This window comes from Cloeon dipterum, chromosome 2, assembly GCF_949628265.1.
Source record: "Cloeon dipterum chromosome 2, ieCloDipt1.1, whole genome shotgun sequence".
Taxonomy (NCBI): domain Eukaryota; kingdom Metazoa; phylum Arthropoda; class Insecta; order Ephemeroptera; family Baetidae; genus Cloeon; species Cloeon dipterum.
This window is the reverse complement of record NC_088787.1, coordinates 25,630,887-25,648,726: the sequence shown is the minus strand read 5'-3', so window position 1 is coordinate 25,648,726 and position 17,840 is coordinate 25,630,887. Positions and strand designations below refer to the sequence as shown.

The 17,840-nt window shown below is 40.0% G+C and overlaps 3 protein-coding genes across 9 annotated transcripts in view; 1 reads left to right on the top strand and 2 right to left on the bottom strand.

Annotated features, from left to right (window-relative positions):
• LOC135937773 (atrial natriuretic peptide receptor 1) overlaps positions 1-856 on the bottom strand; it is a 45,829-nt gene extending 44,973 nt beyond the window's left edge. Inside the window, exon 1 of the mRNA XM_065481012.1 lies at positions 693-856. The gene's annotated coding sequence lies outside the window, so the exon portion shown is untranslated. The remainder of the gene's footprint in view (positions 1-692) is intronic.
• Positions 857-3,408: 2,552 nt separating this feature from the next.
• Positions 3,409-9,665, top strand: LOC135935421 (tetracycline resistance protein, class C-like). Of its 3 annotated transcripts, none has more exons than XM_065477708.1 (12): positions 3,409-3,551; positions 5,613-5,817; positions 6,147-6,293; positions 7,125-7,243; positions 7,531-7,693; positions 7,755-7,916; positions 8,013-8,211; positions 8,370-8,471; positions 8,525-8,662; positions 8,716-8,799; positions 9,165-9,321; positions 9,375-9,665. In XM_065477708.1, coding segments are annotated over exons 1-12 (1,563 nt in total). In that variant the 5' UTR covers positions 3,409-3,549; the 3' UTR covers positions 9,460-9,665. The 3 variants fall into 3 exon arrangements, with proteins under 3 accessions (XP_065333780.1, XP_065333781.1, XP_065333782.1); XM_065477709.1 differs by having other exon boundaries at positions 5,580-5,817; XM_065477710.1 differs by lacking the exons at positions 3,409-3,551; positions 5,613-5,817 and adding an exon at positions 5,908-6,084.
• LOC135935420 (cell division cycle and apoptosis regulator protein 1-like) lies at positions 9,504-17,267 on the bottom strand. Of its 5 annotated transcripts, none has more exons than XM_065477702.1 (21): positions 16,909-17,267; positions 16,682-16,860; positions 16,395-16,571; positions 16,119-16,324; positions 15,872-16,062; positions 15,321-15,483; positions 14,501-14,683; positions 14,222-14,447; positions 14,095-14,166; positions 13,700-13,917; positions 12,905-13,181; positions 12,313-12,393; positions 11,674-11,886; positions 11,266-11,451; positions 11,086-11,208; positions 10,927-11,031; positions 10,654-10,881; positions 10,377-10,599; positions 9,979-10,098; positions 9,810-9,925; positions 9,504-9,753 (listed from the first exon to the last, which is right to left on the bottom strand). In XM_065477702.1, the coding sequence occupies exons 1-21, from the start codon at positions 16,958-16,960 to the stop codon at positions 9,667-9,669; spliced, it is 3,426 nt and encodes a 1,141-aa protein (XP_065333774.1). In that variant the 5' UTR covers positions 16,961-17,267; the 3' UTR covers positions 9,504-9,666. The 5 variants fall into 5 exon arrangements, with proteins under 5 accessions (XP_065333774.1, XP_065333777.1, XP_065333776.1 ...); XM_065477705.1 differs by having other exon boundaries at positions 10,654-10,869; XM_065477704.1 differs by having other exon boundaries at positions 16,682-16,848.
• Positions 17,268-17,840: the final 573 nt, after the last annotated feature.

The following is a 17,840-nucleotide window of genomic DNA, read 5'->3' as shown; positions in this document are numbered from 1 at the left end:
CATCACAAAAGGTAATATAATATAAATAAGATTGCTTCTTGTCAAGACGTAGAATCTTAAGAGTTTCCTCGTAAGAGATTTTTTAAAATAAACTCAAGAGGGAAAACGACATTATCTTCTGTCTGTACCCCAACCACTCGCTTTTTGAAACAGAAACTTCAAAATTGACAATATACCAAAATTGGTATCCTTATAGATCATCTAGCTGTCACGTTCAAAAAGTGTGATTTGATTTTGCTAATTTTGAGCACAGGAAAATTACTAAATCGCCTTACAAATTTTGTTTGACTTCATTTTTCGTGTTATCTGCTACTCATTGCGTTTGATAATCAATTTTTAAACGCGAACTTTTTTCATAAAGCACGTAGTTCTCTTTTTGGCGCGATTTAGATATTTTTCTGCGATCAAAATTAGCGAATTCAATCACCCTTTTAACAACGTTGCAGATTTTTCTTAAATTTCAATAGCTATTATTCTAACCAGATTTCAGTCATAAACTCAACTGATTTGCTTACAGAAATTGAGATATTTGTCTTGATTTAAAGTAAAAGAATAATAAAATAATGATAATAATAGTAATAGAATGTACCGCGGAAATGAAGAATAAATTAGAATAGGTTGAAAGTACAGACAGACGCCGGTTCGGAGGAAAGAAAGAGAGGAGAGCAGGAGTCATTCAGCGCCGGTGGTACCTTGAGTGTCCAGTCAGGTGCGCGCGAGTGGCCGGGAAGGCAGGCACACTGTCGCGCGTGGTTTGTCGGTGCACAATGCTACTTGGCTGGCGCTGCACCGCCGACTGCCACTGCCGCGGCCACTCCACTATTAATACGGCGCGAATGACAAAGCGCAGGCTCCGCGATTCACTACAACTAACAACTAACTCTCGGGCTGCGCGCCGGCCGCGTGTGCAGCCTTTTAGTGTTGTGCTGTGTTGTCGGTCTCGATTTGCGGCAACCACTCGCTCCTTAAGCTCAAGTTGTCATGCATCGCGGCCCCGCGCGGCGCGGCGCGCTGTCCACTTTCAGAGGCGCGAAAAGATGCTGGCTCGCGTCGAGACCGCTTCAATATCTCCAACCGAAAGGAATCTCGTTTTGAAACACGAGCCTGTTTACGTTTCAATTCGAGATAGATAACTGGCGGGAGCATTGTTTTTCCTTTTGACGTTTTTGTTTGGTCTGATTGGTATGTTAAAAAACATGACCCATCGCTGCAAGAAATGCACGCAGTAATTATTCGCACGTATGCCGGCTCCAACAAGTGAGATTGGAAACTTAAGACGATCGGCTTTTTTCTGTGCGTTTGATTAACTTCTTATTGTTAGCACTCAATGAGTACAAATTTTTATCCTTCTCCTAATCAAACTTTAAACTATATCAACCATCAAAAATTCCAAAACCATGCCACCATGTTCAATCTAAACCATCTAAAGTGTCCGTGAAGCCTTTAAAGCAAAAAAATCATTTGATCATTGCAAATACAATTTTTTACCAACATTTTCTACATATCATTTCAGATGGTGGCTGTTGTGAAACTTGAAAGTAATACACGGGAAAAAGTTTTTTTTAAATTCATGAGACATAACGAAAATAGGGCACCTTTTTCTCGTTTTTATCATCAATTCTTTTTTCAATTCGATTGATTTTTAGCTGGAAAAAGAGCTATGTTATAGAGGCCTATATTTAGGGACTCTACTTATAAGCAGAAATTATTGATCCCCTCGAGCAGTGTGTAATCGGTTGGCGGCTTTAAACAGTTTTTGAGAGAGTTTAGTTATTGAACTGTCAGTCAGATCCACCAAAGTCTAACATATTCTATTTAAAAAATATAAATGAACTTACCGGAAAATTTAATTATAAATCACTACCACAGAAAATAATTTTTTTTAATAAATTACTCCTCTCTGAAGGCTTTGTTCGGCACTTTTTACTGTAATGTGTTTGAGTGAGCCGAGTGAGCAAAAATCACCAAATATTTCACTCATCATGTTGGCTCAAAATCATACTGTCTGTACTTAAATTTTTGTGACTTCAAGGAAGAAAGCAATTTTTGCGTTTTTCTTTGCAGGTTGCAGTTATAATAATTAAATACATATAGCAATCTGAATTTCCTGAATGATATAAAATTAGGAAAGTTCTCGCACAGAAAATCGATACAAATATAAGAAAGAAAGAAAGAAAAAACATTCAGTTGCCCATATCCTCCATATTTCCTCGCATAAAAGATCCATGTGGTTTATTCTAAAAAAATGCTGTATTTAACGGTGTCTAAGCACCTACATTTTAATTACAATTTTACTATGACAACCACCGTAGTTGGGTTTATTCAAAATATGAAAATGCCACCGTCTCTGACCTTTGCTCTCTTTTATCGGTTTTGTGAACTGGAAAGAAGTATTTTAAAATTATGTTTTAAGACTTCTCTTTTATTAAATTAAATTAATAGAAAGGGAGCGTGGCCTTAAAGGAATGGGTGAACATAATACATGAAAAGTCGGAGAAAGTGTGGCATCAAAACTTAAAATGTAATTAACTTTATGTCTTATTACATGCCATACTCGTTGTGTCACGACAACAAACACCTGTGGAATCAGCAGGACTAATTAGGAAATCCATTTATAATTAAATTAAATTGCTCGAGTTGCGGTGGTGTTCCGCCATGTGCCATTTTGTGGGTAGTTAATTTTTCACCATGGGATTGTTGGCATCCAACGTATCCAGCGTGAATTTTACCTGATTGGCACTGAAATAATTTAAGTAAAAAGCAGATCATAGGTTTAATTTAAGGAAAACGAGAATCTGTAGCTGAAACATTGGTCTGCCTATTTTAGCGAGCAAAGTGGCCTTCATACTTCTAGGATCGCACTCACAATTGTTTGCTGTAATTATCAATGCTTCAAAAATTAGGCTAAAATTTAATCATTGATCGGAATTTCCTCCAGTGTGATTATGAGGGGAGGGAAAGCCATAACGTTGCCTTGACATCCTTTTCCGAACTGTCATTGTGTTTTCCCAATTTCGCTACGGATCAATTGGTTAAATCGTAACAAGAGTTACCATTAACGTTCTATATTTATAAAATATGCAATATCCCGTCATTGTTTATATTTCCTATCAGTGCAACTCTCAAGAAAGATGGCTAATCTGTTCTTTATCAACTTTGGAATATTTTAGCGGATGGTAGTGATGCAATGCGAATCAGAATCGGATTTCTGTCCAATTTTCCCCTCAAATACATACTTTTTTATTGAAATAAAAGATAAGAAGCTGGCAGTGAACACGAAATACTCGCGGTTCGCATTAGCGCGGAATTCGCCCTATTGGTTTCGAGTTTCTCTTTGATATTGGGTGTCGTGTTGGACGAGGCCCATTCATTCCCCTTCTTTTGTGCCCGCGAACGAAAGAAGCTGCTCATTAGTGCTGTACCCGCCGGTCACGTGCATCTCGGGCCAGAAGCAAGCAAGTAGCGCGGCGACCAGATCGATCTTTGTCAGCGCCGGTCCGCGAGAAAAGGCTTGGTCAGCAGCGCTCGGTGCAGCGCAACGTGTGCAGGATGTAAGAGGCCAATTGAGCTGCTTTTTACGTGACTTATCAATCCATTATCAAACACCGCAGCCTGATTTGCATTTCAATATTACGGGGAAATCATTATAGGCTGTCTCTTCTTTGATCCCACGCATAGGCCTTTAAGTGGATTATATCCATTTCAAATTACAAATTTATTTTGTTAAAACATATTTTAAATTTCACTTTTGAGCGTCCTTAAGATATAATTTCGGTCAAGAAAATGGAAAGAAATATACAGTTTAATCTTTTACTATAAACCCTAAAGTAATTTAATTAAATCCTACAGATTAATTTCGTACTGGATGGTCAGATTTTAAAATATAATAACTATAAGGCATTTAGCGTCTAGGGAATTTTAATTAAATTTGAAATTAAATAACTATCGATCAACAGAAATATGTTATTTTTTGCAAACTTATTTTAGCGTTAATTAGTTATTTCTTGCTTGATCTCAACAGGTCCGAAAACGAGAATTTAGGAGCTGATATAAAGCGACTGGTATATTTCACATGGTCGGGCGAAGGGTCGTAATCAGACTAATCGAATTATCGTGAAAAGCCAGCCTCGCCCTGCTCGCTCATTTAGCCGGCGCTTATCTAGTGCAAACACTTGCTATGCTTGTTATCATCGCCCAATGCGCGCATACCTATATATTCACTCTCTGCACACACGTTTTGATACTCGTTTCCATGCTTGACAGGCGCCACTGAGCAGCCAGATTACTTCGTTCCCGTATCGCTTTATTGTTTCCCGTCACATTCTGTTGACGACCAAGAGGATGTCAAATAAATGCCAAAATAGATTTATCCACGCCAAATGCTTAAGTGGATTGCTACTGACACCTGATATTGATATTGAATCGCAATGTTTACGTTCGACATATGGTCGGAAGATATTTCAAGCTAGCAAAAGGACTTGAAATATTTTAATTTGTTCATAAAACGCTCTAAGATTAGCTGGGAATTTTGAGTAAGCAGGTGTCAAATTTACACGACAGAATTTTCCTTTCAGCTAAATGTGCCCTCAGTTACTCACTATACAATCAATCGATTTTTAAAAGCCAATTAAATATCTGCATTAATGTATTAAACATTATAATTATTTTTTCAACTTAACTTAAAAATTTAATCAAAGGTAAATTGGTACGATTTCCCTTTCTTTGTGAGTTGGATTTGATCAATTTTTTATCGTAAAGGCCACTAAAAACAATGCCTTATTATTGATACTTCTAGCACTACCACGAAAACGATCAATGGACTTCAATGAATGAAATTTTTAATGTGTTGGAAACATGTGATAATTATTTGAAAATATTCAAAAACAACAAAATGTTCATCACTGGGATTTTAAGCCAAATGGAAATTAAACAGGTGTAACTGATTTTTTTTAAATAACATTTAAAAAGCAACGGAAACCTAATTTCTTTTGCGCGTTAAAAATCTGTTTAGCAAAAAAAACAGATTTGTGCAAATATTTTGAATTAAATTGGTTACTTAATTTCAACTTGGTTGAAATTTACTCTCTTAACTAGATAAGACAGAGTAAACTAATATTTTAATAAGAAACAAGTCCAAAGTAAAAGTACGGGATATCTAGAATAATTCAAATTTTATTGTTTTCCTATTTAAAAAATTATTTTCTCTCTAAAAATTTCCAATAAAAAAACTGTGATAAAAAGGTCATGGCTTGAAGCAAAATTTTGCATTTTTAATGGAATAATAATCGATTTAGACTGTTTTAGATGAATTTTATTCGGGTTTGACGACTTTAATTATGACTCAAATGGCTTAAAATCGTGTAATTCGTGCTCAGTTGATGGGTCTGGAACGATTGGCAGCTCAGAAAAATATTTGATCGTCCAAATTGCACAGCTCTGATAATAACAAATGTTCCTGAATCCTAAAGAAAAAAAAATGTAGACACTTACGAAATCTCTGCTGAGTACATATTATAAATATCCTTTTAAGAGGGCAACTTGATGAATAAAGTGTGTGAAATACTGTGGGCTTTTTTCAGATATGAATCATAAGATTATTTTAACTTCCGAAGGATAAAAGAAATGGCATCTCTTGACAACCCAGACGAAATCACTCCAAAGGACGAGTCGAGCGTCGCGTTTATCGCCGTTGAATCTGGAGTGAAGGATGAGCAACAAAAGCCGCACAATTTTTATGAAAACTCTCTGCGGATCGTCAAATCTACAAGCGTAGAGCCGGTTCTGGTCCTCAGCATGATGACGGTCGCTATTGTCCAGGTACGCCTTTTCCTTTTTCTGACGCAGAAACAAATTAAAGACGAAGCAAATAGATAAAACAGCGTGATAACTACTAGACTCTAGATCCTACACAACCTTGTTTTTTGCGGCGTTAACTTTGTCTTGTCTCGCATCCGCAAGGGATGAAATAAATTTCTTTGTTATATATGTATTAACAATATTATATTATCCATGCGAGTATTGCGTTTCTTATCGCTTCACATCCTCGTGGGAGATGATGGGTTTTTCTCCATTCCAATCTCGTGGGTGTGTGTGTCGCAACAGTGCCATCGCAAATCTTATTATTTGTGTTGTGATTGCCTCAAAAGGTAATCTCGCAAAGCTGGCTGCTGCGCCTGGCGTGCGAGGAATTAACGGCTAGCGAGTGCAATGCGACGCATCCCGAATCCTGCACCGTCAACTGCAACCTCCAAGAAACGCAGGTCGAACTGCAGAGGAAGGTGGCTGAAGTTCAGGTAATGCTGACGATGAAGAAAAAACAAAATTGTCCTCGACTATATTTTATGACAATGTTTTCTAATAGAAAATTACAATCTCACGAATAGGGCGCCGAAACATTTTAAGAACAATGAAAGTTTCGACAGAAACTAACGAGGACAAGTCCGTTTATTTCTTCGTCGGCAAAAACATTAATATTTCTTAAAGCAATAAATACGTTATCTGGAGGAACAGTCAGTAAAATACAATGACACCTTATATATTTAAAAACTAAGTTTATTTTTGAAATTAAAGAAATTAAAGTCTGCAAAAATCCATAAAAACAATTTTTAAATATATTTTAAAATGATTATCTTAACCGGAAAAACGGTATTATGTAGGACATAATATGAGCTATTTAGTTTCAATTTAAAAAGTCCGATATAGTCTAGAAATTTATAGCAATTTTTCTCGCCCACCCTCTACTCATATTAATGACATTTAACTTCACATATTATTATAGTGATTCAAAATTGTCTAGAAACCAATTTTGGTAAAATAATCAGTCTTCTCACTTGGCATTCTTTACGATCTTGCGTCAGCGCTAGAGCGATAAATATGCCACCCGCTCTGCACGGGTGCCTCGCAGTGCAGTATTGCCGGCTACACAAGGCGCACGAGAAAAGAATAAAGAATTATTGGGGTCAAACACAGAACACAGAGCGGCTTTTTCAAAGCCGTTTGGACTTTGACGGTGGTACCCAGTTAGTAAAATGCCTGTTGAATGCGCGGCACGAAATGAACAAGAGGTGTGAGGCATGACGAGTGTCAAAAGTGAGGGCTCTCGTGTGCGATTCTCTGTTTGGCAGGCCTGGCGGTCTGCCATTGAGTTCTCGCTGCCGCTCGTACTCGTGCCCTTCTTGGGCGCCTGGAGTGATGCGGAAAAGAACAGACGCCTGCCTGTCATTCTCTACGCGCTCGTTGGAAGGTAATTCGTTTAAAAAAGGCTCAATACTTGATGCACACGCTATCCATTTTCCCAACCACCAGCATTTGCAAATTAAAAAAAGAATGTAGATACATAAAGAAAAATGAAATTCAATTGAGAAATAAAATTGCATTACAGCTTTACTTCGTAGCAATCAAATGATTTCAGAAACCAAAGAAGAAAATTTGTATTTGTTTTCACAATTCAAAATTCATTGCATTAATACAACTCAGAATTCCGACTTTCCATTATTCTTTCCCAAAATATTAAAATTAAATATATTACAGAATCGCGCAGCTACTTCTAGTGATCTTACTTCTCCTTTTGCCTTCTGCCCCGTCACTGCTGGTGGCTGGCCTGTGTTTGGCCGTTCCTGTGGCCGTCACGGCCTCCAGCATGACCGTCGACATGGCCGCATACAGCTACATTTCTGATACGACAGCCAAAAAGGTTTTTTTTATTGATGGACAAAAGAACTAATTGCAATTATTTGATTTTAATAATCTTGTAGATTAGGACCGTGCGGCTGGGCTTGGCGAACGCCTGCTGGTGTCTGGGCAGCGTCCTCGGTCTTCTCATGTCAGGGCTGTTGCTCCGCCTGGGCGGAGAGCTGCTGGCTTTTACCACCGCGCTTGGATTGCAGATTCTTGCCTGCCTTGTCAGCGTGTGGCGAGTATTTGATATTTTTGTAACCCCTCTCCAAAGAAACATAAGTTTTATTGTTCCTATATAACAATTTTTAAGAAGAGAATTCCTTTTTCGCATTTAGATGAAAAAATTGAGTGAAGAAAATGAGATGTCTTCCGAAGTTGAAGAGGAAGGCGACATGCAAGAAAAAAAGCAGACCACTCATTGCGGTCTAATTCTGGAGCCGATTTCAGTGGCAGTGGCGAAACGACCGGGCAAAGGCAGAATTCTAATTCTCCTCATGCTGTTCAATATGTTCCTCGCCTTTGGAGCCAGTTGCGGTACAGCATCGCTTTTCTAATGCTCTCCCCTGCCGTTGAGCAAACGCAGCATTGCCAATGAAAACAAAACATAAAATAGCTCCTTACTTTAAATTTTTTAGCCACAAGGGATATTTTTGGCTTCCGTCTTAATTTTCGCATTTATTTTCCCAACGCAGGGCGTCAAGCTATTATGTTTCTGTACACGCGGCTGCGGTTTCAATGGGATGAAGTAGAGTATGGATTTTACGGAACTTTCCTGATGCTCATGGAAGTGATAGGTCCGTTGGCGACGTGTGTCGCAATAAAATTAAACACATTTATAATGCATTAGGAAGCGTGATAGCAATGTCCATATTCAGCCACAAACTCAAACTTTCGGACGCAGTGGTTGGCCTCATGTCGTGCGTTAGCCAAGTTCTTTCGAGCACCTTTTACACTTTTGCCAAGTCAACTTTGGGTATGTACATCGGTAAGTTTTCGCAGTGTGGTATAGGCGGATTACGCGTTATAACTCAATTTCAGCTCCCCTGGTCGAGATTGCAAACGGACAAGTTGTCGTGATACCCAGGGCAATGGTGACAAAGTTGACCGGGTCCAACGAACAAGGTAGTTTTTGCTCCGATTGAAAGAGGATGTACGGCCAGTCAGAAATTAGTGTCAGCTCGTCCAAATCCTCTATATTATTCGATCAGATGTTTGTAATTTTCTCAAGGCACATAAATTTGTATTTTCCCCTGATATAACATCAAGAACCAATTACGAAGTTATATTGATTTTTTAACGAATTATCTCAATCTCAAAGCTAGTACTGAATTTATTTTCTCATTATGTAAATGCCCGTTTCTTGCAACTATTAGAGAAAAGTGGACGAGATCAATTATTTTAGAAATCTGGATAAAGCCATCAAATAATTTAGAGTTATGATGAAAAAATTCCCTAATTTACAACAATCCGAATATTTAACATTTAAGGAAAGGTGCACGCTTTGTTTGGCTGTGTGGAGGCAGTGGTGCCGCTGGTTTTCGAGCCGCTCTACAACAGTGTGTACGCAGCCACTTTGGACACAGTGCCGCAGCTGGTCTTCTGGCTCTCGGCCATTTTCACTCTTCCCCCGACCTTTCTTTTCATGTGAGTAATGTAGGTAGATATTTAACCATTCCCTGATTTTGTTAAAATTAAAGCTGGCTGCAATGGGGCAGCGGAAAAAATTGGATTGCTAAAGGAGAACAGAGGTCATCCACTGACAATGAAGAGCAGAAATCCTAGCCATTTTATCATGTCTCACAACATGTCATTCAAATGATAAGCAATTTTAACTTCTAAATTGACACCAACAGGGTTTATTCAAGTTACAAAGTTTTTTCAAGGAAGCATTTTTAGTTGATTAAGTAAATTTAAATACAGCGCAAGACGTCTGATAATTTTCCAACCAAAGATTGTGAATAAAATATCAAGAAACTTACACAATGCCAGTTAGTTTTTCACTTCCTTCGTGATGACCAGGGGGCAAACGATTTCATTTACTTTATTTATGGCTGTCAGGTACCTGGTGTTGTTTTCCTGAGGATAAATTTCATCAGTATTTATCTCTTTAAAGAGAGGAATAACTACTATACCTTCTCTTTTTTGAGTCCCTCCTCAGTTTCACTCAAGCGTGATTTGCAGTCTTTCAACTGATCAGCTAGCTTGGAAGCATTCTCTGAGGACGCTTTGGAGGTGTCCTTTGCTTGAACTGATGGAAGAGAGAACTCAAAAATTGCCCAAACATAGACTATGTTGTCTTACCCAATTGCTTCTCAAGTTGCACCATCTTCTCTTCAGTGTCAACACGCGATTTTTCACTTCTTTCTAGCTGGTGGAGAAGCTTCCCAACATCCACAGCGCAGCCGTTGTAAATAATGACGCCTGAAACAATTAATCATGGTTAAAATGAGGAATAAGATTTTATAATATTAATTATGGTGTGCAATCGACAGTGACCAACTGACAAAAAAAAAACATCGAATCATTCTCAAAGAACCATTTTGGCCGCAATATAGAAATTTTGAGTGGCTCCAACTGTCTCAGAATTGATACAAAAATAAACGAATTATTATAGAATTGTATTATTAAGTTTCTATAGAAGGTATGTAGCCAAATATTTTAAATTTTCACTCTCCCTTTTAGCTACTTAGCTAACTTACCAGAACTGGCAGCTGACTTATCGCTTGTTTCGTCCTGTTGCCTTAAGCGGTCCTCTGATGCAAAAATCGGAAGCAACCGATGATTTCCATGGGCCAATTGTTTAGTTTTATCGTCATCTTCCACTATCTCCGCTTCCATACTCAGCTCTGCTTCGCTTCGGTCGGTCAACTTGCGATAGTTGAAAGTGTCTCTAGTAACTACTCTCAAAAGGAGGCGTTTTACCTGGCAAAGAGCAATTGGGTATTATAAGTCGTGGGCAAATCATGTGTCACTAACCTGAGCTCGAGACAAATTGAGACCAAGTGTGTGAATGATTTCTTCTAAATCTTTGTTCAGTATATAGCCACAGTGCGACTGGTCGAAATAAACAAACGCAAGCAGAAGCCCAGGGTCGATGGTGACCATCTTGACCTTCTTCACAGGCTTTTCTTTGCTCTCCTTTTCTTTTGAGTCTTTAGCGTCTTTTTTCTTGCTGCCAAAACTTGAGCAGCTCTGTCCATCCTGCTGCATAGGTTTAGAAGGAAGTTGAAAAAATCAGTTTGAAATTACCTCTTTTTCATCATCATCTTCTTCGGCAGCGTCTTTTTCCTCAGATTTCCCGTCTTGGTTCTCGGCCTCGTCCTCTTTCTTCTCATGCTTTAGAGAAGATTTTTCCTAATCAAACAATGCTTGGACTTTTTCATGGGAGTTAAATAGTAACACCCTCACCTTCTCTTCAATTTTCGGCTTTTCAGGAAAGTCCACAAACGCTTTGTATATGCGGAAACCAAAGTCTCTTCTGAGCATTTCATTAAAGAGCTCTGCAAAGAGCGACACTTCAAAGGAATGTTCCTAAAGCAAAATTAAAACGTCTTTATCTGGATGGTTAAGTATTGAAGTCCCAAGTACCTTGGTGTCCTCTTGTCTGTAGTCCAGAAGGAGCGACAGTGACATCAAAGTGCAGTCAAACTTGCCAGACTTGGCTGTTTTTGAGGGATGCACAATGATGTGGGAGTTTTCAGGCAGTACAAAGCGCCTCTCATATCTCGCCTGCTTTTCCTTGTCCTCATGGCTCTTGCTCCTTTCGCCGTCCTCCTTGATTTTTTTCAAAGTGATTACAAATTCAAACTGAATATATTGCCTATAATTTGTTAATTCCACTAATTTTAATTAAATACTTCCAATTCGAATTTTCACTTAACCAAATGACAAAATAAAAACCGGGTTAGTTAAAATTACTTAGCCCTGCAGAATTTTTAATAAGATATAAATAGCTCGTCTCATCTCAAATTCTATTTGTGTAATAATTCCGAAAACCTTTTTTTCGGAGCTTGACTCTGTCGGAAGGTCCATTGAGGTCTCTTCCGATTCAGCAGCCTTATCCACAGCCGCCTGCTCAGCAGCCTTGGCGCCGGCTTCTTCCAGCTCTTGCTCGGTTTTCAAGGCTTTAGTCAGCCGTGCCACCAGCTGGGATTTAAGTCCTTTCGAGTTCAGAGTTCGCGCCTCCAGCTCAAGCCTCATTTCCGACACCTGATCACAGACATGCATTTAAACATCACCCAACATTAATTAAGGCTAAAAAACAACAAGGCTTTTTGTAAAGCATCTGTTTTTTTTTCACGGAAAGACCAGAGACAAAAAATTTAAATACAAAAGATGGATAGTATAAAGATTAACCTGAATTCAAAAGTAGCACAAATTAAAGAAATTACCAAACATTCTTCATAAAAAAATCTCTCCTTAAAACAAGAGAAATAATGTGAGTTCATGCAACAAATAATACTGGAATACTATTGTGTTGTGAAATTGGTTTCCAACCATAAAACATGAATATCTGAGGTTTGATGAGACAGAAATCTAGCTTAAAAACCAAACGTTCTGTAAATCAAACCCTGAAACAAAAGCTACAAGTCGACATGTAAATTAAGTCAAAATTTAGGTGAAAAGGCTGCCAACCTTCATGACTTTGACGTCAAGCTCAGAGAAGTGGGTCGGCTCCGGCTTCTTCTCGCTGTCCGTTTCCATTTTCTCTTCTTCCTGCGGGGAGCAGACGACACGCATTAGCCACGGGCATGGAATGATGGAGCGGAAAACATTCAACTAACACACTTCTCGAGTCTGGATTGAAATTTCTGACGAGACTAAGCAAGTCTTTGTCTGAAAGCTGCTCTCACATTGGGAACAAAACTGGGTCTCAAGCTAAAGTAAGCTACTCATTCAACCCAAATGAATTAATTAAATATTATATGGTGGTATAATATAATATGTACTCCAGGTGTGTAACAAAACTCATCGAATGAAATAAGAGATAATAAGGAATTTTGATTCAAAATGCCAGCTCAGCACTGCAGCCGACGGCGATTTTGAGAGAGTGAGAAGCTGAGCCGGCCAACGCGCGTGTCTCATCACTCGCAGCCTGATTTTGGTGTTGGGGCAAACCAAGAGAAATATAGAACGGAGAAAGAGAGATAGAAAGAGAAAAAGAGACGGAAAGAGAAAGAGAGAGAAACAAGTGTGGAAATAAAACTAAAATCTGCTTTGGAGATGCCTTTTGGTTTTCCGGCGCCTCTTCAGCCGCGAGCGTAGCCGCCGCCACTGCTGCTGCTGGCTCTGCGGCCGCCGCGGCGTCGGGCGCCTCGTCGGCCTTGAGTTTGCGGCAGAGTTGCTTCTTGTAGGCAAGCTGCATCGACTCCCATTCGAGCCGCGTGGGCAAACAGCTCCAAACATCTGGTAGGAATAGGACAACAGTTTCAACACGCGGCGGGATCACCTTGCCCTTGTGTGTGGTCTCGCTGCGATGATAGTAAATCTCCACAAACCGATACCTGCGGTGGATAAATCAAAAGTTCATTGATTGTGCTCTTATGTGCGTGTCTGTGGGTTGGTCGGTCGGTTCGTTCTTTCGTTTGGCCCTGGGATCAGCTCGGCCGGCCGTCCTGCAACCGCGCATGCACTGAAATTGCCTTTGAGGAGGCTTTCCGACTACACAAAATCTCGTTACAACCAACAAAAGAACCGCTTCTGCAAGTTGGGGAAAAAAGAGTCTGTGCGCATTATTTACGAAATAAACAGTATGTCTCTTCCATTGGCTGCGGCCTTAGGCAAGAAAACACAAACCCAACCAGTTACCAGAGAGTCAGAGTCACAAGTGTTTCAAGTTAAAAACTCAATAATTTCCAAAGAAACAAATTTCATTCTTTAAAAAAACCAATCTTTCGAATTCTTCCTTCACCCAAATTAATTAGTCGTGATTTAAACTCCAACAAAAGTGACCCTTGAAAACCAATTCTCCGAAGGAGCAGTTAGAAGAGAACAGCGAGTGAAAAAGGAGCTGCTAACGTACCACTGGGTGCACGGACTGAGATCAACCCCAGTCAGCGCTTTGCACGTTCGGATCGCCGTCTTGATCAGCACCGACGGGTCCTTGTCAGGATTTGGCCCGTCCAGAGACTGACTCCAGGGGCCACCAATGGCCATCGTTTCTTTGGTCTTGCCACGCACACCAACCAAGAAGTTGATCAACCGTGTCGGGTGCACATAGCCATCACGCTCTTCACCATCCTGTAAACACATTATCAATCACCTCAATTAATGTCATTTTGCTTTGTAAGTGATATCATTATTGGGAGGATATATGTTCAAGTGAGATTTTGCGTCACAGGTGAATTAGAATTTGCATCATGGTTTGATCAAATAATTCGAATAGTTCTACAAATATAATTAAATTTTTTTAAATACCTTAACATCCTCAGCCAAGGCACAGGACTTTCTGTACAGCTCCTCCAGCACTGGGATGCTGATTAACATCACCTGTGGGGGCGTAAATATTTTCAGTCCAAAATTTTCATTGCCAGAATGTCTGTACCTTTGCCGAGAAGGAGTAGTCCGCGTCTTGCGGCTCCAACACTGCGTCGTTTGTGATGATCTCGTTCACATCCTTGTGCATGACGTGGAACGCGCAAGATTTATTGAGGCCAAAAGGCCGATGGGCAGGAAAAGCGTCGACCCAGCGGAAATTGGACACAAAGAAGTCGGACGGCAGGTACAAATTCGTGTACCGCCGCTTAAGCTCTGGCATGTTGGCCTCAGTGCTGCAGTTAAGCCATGATTCACGGATATTTGTTATATTGTTAGGTTCACTTACATTTCTAAGGATATCTTTGGTATCTGAACAACATATCGCGGCATGACACGTGCCCTGCGTCTCGGTGGGGAGCGGCTGGCGACGCGGGTTGCCCTGGGGCTCCTGCTGCGCCTCCTTGACGGTTCCGAGGGACTTCGGCTGAGTCGAGAACGCTTTTCTTTCTCTCTCTCTTTCTCTCGTTCCCTAGATAAGAAATTTTTATAAATTAATTCTTCAATCCTTTCCCTCCACGGTTCTCTGTAACTAAGTTTCATTGAATTTTCCAAACCAATTTAATTTATAAAACAATCATTTTGTAACTTGAGATATTAATTTTCAGAGATTTCTGTTAAATTAGTGGTAGTGTATTAATCGTGGAGATCTAAGCCACGTAATTTTAGGCGGCGGGTGGGTGGCTGAACCGGCTGCAGCCTAATATTTTTCCCAGTGGCTGGCGCGGCTGACAAAATTTTAAAGCTAAGTTTTACAGTGCTTAACGGCCCAAAGGCTTTTAGACAGGCAGCTGGCGAGGCTGGCACTGATTGACAAAATTCACAGAGGCTTGCGGCTGGTGACGAGACTAAAAATTATCGTGCTGGCGCAGCGTAGCACAAGTGGCTCAGACCTCTAATTAAAAATCCGAATAATTCACATCGCAGTTTCAAATATGATTCAATTGGACCAATTTATATTTTTTTATTAAACTCTTAAGCTCAAATTTTAAGAACAAATATTTTTTTAAATAAAAACTGTTAATGCCTAGTGGATTTTTAACGACTGATTGGAAAAATACTTGTGATATATGACGTACTTGAAATCATTATAAAAATGATAAACTCACTTTTGGCGGTCGTCCCTGCGTCTTTCCCGCTCCCGCTCTCGCTCGGCATCCCTGTCACGTTCTCTGCTTCCTCTTCGCAGTACCTCCCTGCGCCTCTCGGCAGGTCTATTTCGCGTTTGTTCGTTTGACCCATAAGTATCATTGCCTCCTCCAGAAGACCCACCTGCAACATAAAAAATTAGCTTTATTTGCCGCACATGTAACCCAAGCCAGGGTTTGCAAGTATTTACCAAGTGGTATTTTTTTACTAGCATAGTATTTAACGGCAATAACCACCAAGTTTATACAAGGTATTTCCCAGAAAAGTTATGAATATCATGTTAAAAAATACACATGAAGACGTACAATGCGTTTTGCATTGAATTTTTATCCATTTTAAGCTCCGAAAAAATGTAAAAAATCGCTTATAATCACAGACTGAAAATTTTTATCATAGTACAATAAGAAGTAGTAGAAAGTGTGCCCCCGCAGCAAAAAATAGCTGGTAAATACTGCTGGTAAAAAAATGAAAGTCTGGTAAATTCCGAACCCTGCCCAAGCTCGATATTCACCTGTAGCCACACCGCCAAACTGTGGCGGAGGCACACCGCCAAAGCCTCCCACGTTGCCATTAGAGTTTTGCCTGTCTGAGGGCAAAACCTGCACCTTGGTCGCATTCCACTTGAAGGGCATGCTTGGGTTGAAAGATGCCTCGACCAGAGCACGCTCACCCACAACCGGAGGATGCCCTTTGGCCACGACGCTGCAATGCACAATAAATTAGCCTCCATGCGAATCTAAATTAGGAAAATAGAGCACCTCAAGTTGAAAAAGACTTCTTCATCTATGAAGCCAAAGTTTTCATGCAGTTTGGTTATCACGCCATTGAACACCCTGTTCTTTGGGGTAATCTGATTTTGCTGGGGCACTGGTTGTGGAGTTGAATTGATGACATTGGTCAAGGGAGGTGGCTGATTGGTGAAGTTTCGAATACTTCTTGGCGCTGGATATGATATTGGCCCTTGCTGGAGTATGATAAAATTGTCAAAATTTGTAGGGTATAGTTGCATTAAACTCGATTAAAATACTACATACCTGAGGCGTTGAAGGGATTGTGCCCTGTAAAGAGTGAAGGGGCTGGAGGCCGCCTGCTGCACCCAAACCTCCCAGCTGAGGCGTCTGGAAGGGGTAGCACTGAATTCCAGGTGGAGCATAGCCTTTGGACTTATCGGCATTCAGTTGGATCTGCTGTCCAATAAGTCCAGGCGCAGGCTACAATGGTTAAAATAAGACGATCCAAGCATCACTTATAATCTAATGTTTTGTGGTGTAAAAATTTCTTCCATAATTTGTGTTTAACTAATTTAAAAAGTAGTGTATACCTGCTGCTGCTGCTGTTGCTGTTGCTGCTGCATGTTCTGAATGGATTGCTGGTAAACCTGCTGCTGTTGCTGCTGGAAGCTGACCTGCGGACTGAGCAGCGTGTGCTGCATGATTGGCGGCGCCTGCATCTGTCCGGGCTGTCCGAGCGGCGGCGGGAGACTTTGTCCTGAGAAAGAAACTATTCCTTGTTACAACTTGACGACTGGTGGGATTCTGTATAACAAACCGTTCGTCCGGGCCCATGGGGGGTTGTTGCCCTGGGTGCCGAATTGGGACATGGCTGCAGAGGTGTGACAAAAAGACCGAGATCGCAGCCACCGCGAAAAGGAGGTATCTAGTAAACCCGAACGGGCTAATTCAATTTGCGCGAAATGAAAAAAAGTTACTCGTCTGAATTGTTCTCTGGCGAAGTAAAACAAAGTGAGGGCTGAATGAAGGAAAGGAATGAATGTACTAATATAAATGTAGAACTATGTATGCAGGCGATCCCCCAGCGACTCTTTGTTTTGGCCGGATCTGAAATGGGCGATTAATCTTTCATTGTGCGTCCTTCCTCGAGAGATGGCTCTGAACTTCACTTTCTAAGGGTTGCTAGGAAAGGAGCTTTCAAAGTACCTCAAATTAAAGGAAAACCTCTGGCGTACGACTTGACTTAACTTTTTGTTTCTAAATGCTAAATGCTTCAATGTCAGGTAATTTACAAGAAAAGCTTTAGAATTTAAATAGAATCATAAAAAATATTGCTTTTCAAATTTTCCTTAAAAAAATCTAAAGCTAATATGGGTTGCAATGGGAAAAATACATTTATTTCATGAATAAAAACCTGCTGATGTAACAAAATGAATATAAATTTATTTTAACATATATTATGCAAGAAAAATGCGATAGTCGGATTATGGTTCCATCAAGACTGTGATTTTTCTAATCGCGCGTGTTCGGCGTGTTGAATTTGTTTTATTAATAACACCCGCGCGCGTTTATTTAATGAAAATTATAATATTATATCGCATATAAGTCACATAAAGGTAGAAGCCCAAATAAAAACTCGCTTACGTTTGATAATTAAAAAATAAGTTAGAAAATCCGATCGAACAAAGATCGTTGGTTGGCATAATATAGCACACCAGCTTGCGTGCTATGCCTGTTGGTGGTTTTCGG